At 36.6% G+C, this 5,584-nt stretch overlaps 1 protein-coding gene across 1 annotated transcript in view; it reads left to right on the top strand.

Annotated features, from left to right (window-relative positions):
• The window catches only part of ARID4A (AT rich interactive domain 4A (RBP1-like)), a 53,534-nt gene that overhangs the window by 40,814 nt on the left and 7,136 nt on the right, over positions 1 to 5,584 (top strand). The window contains exons 16-19 of the mRNA XM_009331329.1: positions 1,899 to 2,124; positions 3,357 to 3,441; positions 3,621 to 3,822; positions 5,015 to 5,574. Of these exons, the coding sequence (XP_009329604.1) occupies positions 1,899 to 2,124; positions 3,357 to 3,441; positions 3,621 to 3,822; positions 5,015 to 5,574 (1,073 nt within the window). The remainder of the gene's footprint in view (positions 1 to 1,898; positions 2,125 to 3,356; positions 3,442 to 3,620; positions 3,823 to 5,014; positions 5,575 to 5,584) is intronic.

The following is a 5,584-nucleotide window of genomic DNA, read 5'->3' as shown; positions in this document are numbered from 1 at the left end:
GGGAGAGGGAAACGTTAACTTGTATCACTTTCTTATGAGTATATCTGTGTCGTGATTGAGCCACACTCCAAGCAGAAGCATACACAGAATTAGAGATCTGGCCACTTTCTAAAATGTGGAATTCAGGGACTTAATTCACTCAGCCAGACAGGAAAGGGAAAATTTTATTTCAAGCTTGTAGAGTCTACTGTACTTTATGAAAGCATCTTTTTCTGGTAGATGCGAGACAGTATTTTTCACTTTCATTTTTTTGGAAGGTCTTGCCAAGGTTGTGTGGGTGTTTTATCACACTAGTACGTACAAACACCAAGCAGACCAGGCTATAAGTATGTCAGGTGCTGTATGGATGGTGAGCAACTGTTTGGACAGACTGTTCTGGGCAGTTGAAATAGAAATGGAAAAGAGAGCCCTTCTTCTCCCGTGCTTTTGCTTAAGTGTTTGATGACGGTTGGCGAACCTACAGCTTGCCTTTTTTTATTGTTACTTGATGTACTGTAGGCAGGCAGGAAGGGGATCAGCTAATAAAGCAAAGGAGAAGGAAAGAGGGAGTTTGAATGAAACCTAGAGGTAGGTTGAAGAGGAAAGGATGGAGACATGGAAGGGCAAAGGGAAAAGAGCATCCAGAGACTAAGCTTGACAAGTTGAATTGGATTTATAGTCCTGGTTACAAACGAGTTGTGAGCAGGTGACTAATATATTACCAGAGTAGACCTCTTCTTAGCTAACTTTGGCTGTGGTCAAGGGCAGTGTCTTACCTGTTTAAGCTATCTTTCCTACCTTGTTTTTCTTGTCCATGTGGCTAAGTGGTGTGGGCACAAGTTGATACGGAATAAAGCCTGACTGTATTTGCATATTTTCATCTAAAGAGCTTTGAGGAGTGGGAACAATACACAGTTATTTTCAAGAAAGTGTCACTGGGCAGTCCAAAAAAACCAATCTTGCAGTGCACCATAGCATGCAGAAATGCCTCAAATGAAGGTACAGTGTGGATGTGCAGCAGGTTGCAGAGGTATGTCCGATGACTGAGGCATCGAAGAGTTTTCTTTAAATGGTGTGGATGGTGCTTGTCCTGTTTCTTTTAATTGTTTGCCACAACAAGATAGTTCATCTTTCACTGAAGGCTAGCAAATACATTTCATTAAAAGCAAACCCATAGTCTTTTTCAGTATTTTCTTTCTTGGTGACTTTTTGTAGTTTAACTTTTACATTATGCTAAATTCACCCTAAAAATAGGGAAAGGAGAAGTATAGGTAAAAATAGGTTAGATTGTAAGTCTTGAAAATATGTTTAAGTAGAATGTTTAAATATTAGGTATAGCTAATAAGAGGTAAATATAGCTAATAAGAGCTGTGTAGACACTTCTAATCTTGGTTAAACACTGTTGTAGTCAACTTCTTTTTCAATGGAGTGGTGTTTGTATGCATGAGAGGATCACTGTGATGGCAATTCAGACTTACTATGCGCTGGTAGTAAACTCTAGCCTATTGAGCAAACTGTAGAAGACAGAATTTTTTTTTTTAACATAGTTTGTCAAAATCAAGTATATTTTAAAAACTGAAGTTAGTCTTTCCTGTCTTATTTAGGAGCCAAACATTGAGTTAACTTACTCTTCTTTTTGTATTACCCAAATGTTCATTTAAAAAAAAAGTCTTTAAGCTTTGAGGTAGTTGTACACCTAATAAATTGTGTTTAGAATATAATATATTTTTTCTGGATATTTTTGGCACTTACCCCTATTCTCTCTAAGTCCTGTTTTTGACTTAAAAAGCTGTGTCCAAGCTAGTTTCGGAGGCAGTGCAGGATGCAGAAAATGAGAAAAATTTTTGTTGCAGCCTTTTTCTTTTGTAGTAGCTTGGCTACAGTAGTTAAATGTTAAAACTTTGATTGTCATTAATTAGTGGGCATTTCAAATACGCTTTACTGCAGGGAGGAAATTGAGAACAAAGGAGAATCGGAAGGTGAAGAGGATGAGGAGGATGCAGAACCCTGCCTGACTGGAACCAAAGTGAAAGTAAAATATGGACGTGGAAAGACTCAGAAAATTTATGAAGCCAGTATTAAAAGCACAGAAATTGATGATGGAGAGGTTTTATATTTAGTTCATTACTATGGTTGGAATGTAAGGTGAGGAGAACAAATTGCCTTTCATTTCTTTGTTTGTTAAAAGGATTATTTGCAAAAGAATTTTTGTTTTTAAGAAAAAAAGAGAAAGATAGTGACTTGGCTCTGAATTGAATTATCAGCGTGATAACAGGATCTGACTCTATTACATTTTTCATCTCAGTTGTTTTGTTCATGGTATGACACTATTGCACTGAAATCTCAGAATATACTTAACTTGTATGTTTCCAAGTTTCCATCCTGCTTCAAGTGAGTAATCCTCACTCCTCACGGGAGTATCCCTGTAATTTATTGTGTCAGCTAGTGTTAGCAGCATCAGACTGCTATTTAAAGGGAGTTATTGATAACGGTGAAGACATCTACAATTAAGAGTATCAAGCACTGAAATTTTGGCAACAAAATTTATTCTTGTATTCAGTGTTAACTGTGATTATAACGAATGGTTGTTACATGTAGAGAGGGTAGGAGAGGGCTAAGCCACAAAGAACTACAGAAAAAAATTAATCAAATGCTTCTCTTGGTAGCCATGCTTTATATTCAGTACTGCTGTAGAAGTGGCTTTTTTTGTTGTCGTTAAGAGCATTGTGATTATCTAAGCAAAAATATCACCAAAATGATAATTTTTTAAAATACCACACTTCTGGTATATAACTTGAGATGTGCCAAATCCATATTTTTCTAAGTAAACTAAGCAAATTTCTTTATGTGGCTACATTAAGTTTATGTGTGTTGGAGGTATCCCAAATACTTACATGTGTCCCTTTATCCTATTAATAACGGAGGAGATTTTGAGGACCACTAGTATATCTGTGCTTTTCAGAATCTCATAGAGTCTGTTGCTATAATTTTAAAAACTTCTCCTTTTTAAAAAAAAAAAAAAAAAAAGGTAAAAAAAGGTCTGTTTTACTGTTGGCACATGGTGTGGTGAAAACTGACTTCTGTATATTGTGTGAAATAATTGACAAACTTTATAGCTGACGGAGTCTCCTGACTTCCAGTGCTTTGCTAGTAAGAGACAGGGAAGTTTTCACCTCCATTCCCCCATCCCATAAATTTTTTTAATGGGTTAAAAATGTAATTCATCCTTCTAATGCCAGATACTGCATGTGTTTGTAAATATATGCTCTGCTTTCCTACCTCTCCTTAATATTTTCTGTAATTCAGTCTTTTAGGCCTCGTATTGCAAACAACTTCTTTATATACAGTAATAACAGTATGCTGTTATTTACTTTTAGATATGATGAATGGGTCAAAGCTGATCGGATTATCTGGCCTGTGGACAAAGGAGGACCAAAGAGAAAACAGAAGAAAAAAACAAAAGTAATGGTTATTTCAATAAGTTTCTTGTGGTACAATACTTACTATCACTGTTCCTTTTTTTTTTTTTAAAGTCATTCAGTCCACAGTCTAGTTTTTTAACAGAAGTGTAGAGCAAAAGGAGAAAAAGTTTGACGATCAGCAGTAAAACATTAATAAAAATTCTTTTTTTCCCCCGTCAGAATAAAGACGACAGTGAAAAGGATGAGAAGAAGGATGAGGAGAAACAAAAATCAAAGCGTGGGCGACCACCTCTGAAATCTACTCTTCCATCAAACACAGCTTGCAGTTTATCCAAAACACCTAATAGTGAAGGTAAATCAGGAGCCAGAAGTGCACGGAACAACTTGTCAGATTCCTCACCATTACCAAATGGAACAGAAGGTACATCTGGTGCACTCGTGTTCTGGCATGGCAGTGCATGTAAACAGTGATGTAATGCGGTGCATTAATATGACAACTTCAGCGAACACAGTGCTGTCAGCAGCTTTAAAGTCCTACTTAACCAGTCAGTGTTCAAGCAATGTAACAAAACAAATTTTTGGCACAGATTTTACTCTATAAAAATTAATACTTTTGATTTTAGCAACACCTCGCAGGCAGATGAGATGTAGCTCAGGAATGTTTGATTCCGATAGAGGATCAAACAGTGAGTGATCTCAGTCCTGTGTATGCTTCTGAAGGTTTTTTTCAAAAGAGGTTTGATTTTTATTTTTTACTTTTTTTTTTTCCAGTCCCCCCCCTCTCTCCGTGAATTTTATTGAGGAAGTAGTTGAGCTGACACTGCTGAGGAGCAGCACAGTTTGCTCACAGAAGAGCTATGGCATGGAAATGACTGTGCAAGTCATTCCATATTCTTTAGCCAGAGCCTTTCAGTCTTAATCTTGAACAGACCAAATCTAGTCTATAATGATAGACTTTATTGTGGTAATTAAGTCCTCAACCTCAGTACTACATCATCCAGCAGAGCTGTTAATTATATACAAATGACAGCAATATTTTTGTTATTTCTAAGCCTCTGTGAACAAGAACCGAAGTGAAATCACTGTCTCCTTTTAGTACAGGTCCCTGAATAATCTTCTGGTAACACAACAATGCTTGTTCTGTATATGGTGCGTGATTCGTGCAATAGTTTAGCAATGAAACGTCCGTATTGTGGTGTGGAAGGGGTTTTTTTTTCTGTTTGGGGGTGCATGGAGGGGAGGAGGCTTGGTTTCTGGTTTTGCAATGTCAGGTGGAGGAGGCATTATCCCCAGGTAGATCATGGGAATCTGTAAAAGTATTTTTGCTACTATAAACTGTAATTCATTTATATTGGCTTATTTGGGTAGTATTATTTTATTAATAGTAGTAGAAGTTCTACTACTATTATAGTTTCATAAGAGTTTTGAGTAAAAATAAGAACTGTAATAAGTGTGTTGAATAACGCAGAATTTTTAAGTTTGAAATTGTTTGTTGTAAACTGATGCTAATACCATAGATTACTGGCAAAAGTGTTTGTGTGGTTGAGAAAAGAAATTGTGCTGAAATTGATGATTCAGGGTGCTGTTTCCTTCTTTTTAAAAATTTTTTGCAGACTCTGGCTCATCTGACAGTGAAGCAGATGAATCATCTGAAAAGAATTTGAATGAAGAATTTTCTCCAGAAACTTCAGAACTGGAAAAAAGTGAAAAACTACATGATGAGAAACTAGATGAAGAAAACCCAAAGATTCCTTATGCATTGAAAGAAAATGACAGGACTCAAGTACAGCCGTTAGAAACACTGAAACTGGAAGTTGAAGAAAGTGAGCAAATTGTTCAGATTTTCGGAAATAAAACAGAACAAATAGAAGAACTCAAAAGAGAGGCTGAAAAATCACCTAAAGGAAAAGGGAGAAGGAGCAAGACAAAAGATTCCTGTTTAGAGAATGCAAAGATTTCACCAGGAAGCCAGGAAGAGGTGGCAAATGAATCTCTTCCAGAGCCTGAAAGATTAGACATGTCTTCCTTGGACTGTAAAGAGATTTCCAGCACTACTGAAAGTGAAACAGAACCTTCTACAAAAGATAAGAAGCTTTTGAAAAGGAAAACTTTGGAACAGGCATCGCCTGAGAAGAGAAATCGACGAGAGAGTGAGATGGAAGTGCCAAATATTGTATCGGAAG

Source organism: Pygoscelis adeliae, unplaced genomic scaffold (genome assembly GCF_000699105.1).
Source record: "Pygoscelis adeliae isolate BGI_AS28 unplaced genomic scaffold, ASM69910v1 Scaffold199, whole genome shotgun sequence".
Classification (NCBI taxonomy): Eukaryota; Metazoa; Chordata; class Aves; order Sphenisciformes; family Spheniscidae; genus Pygoscelis; species Pygoscelis adeliae.
This window is presented reverse-complemented; position numbering and strand designations above follow the sequence as displayed.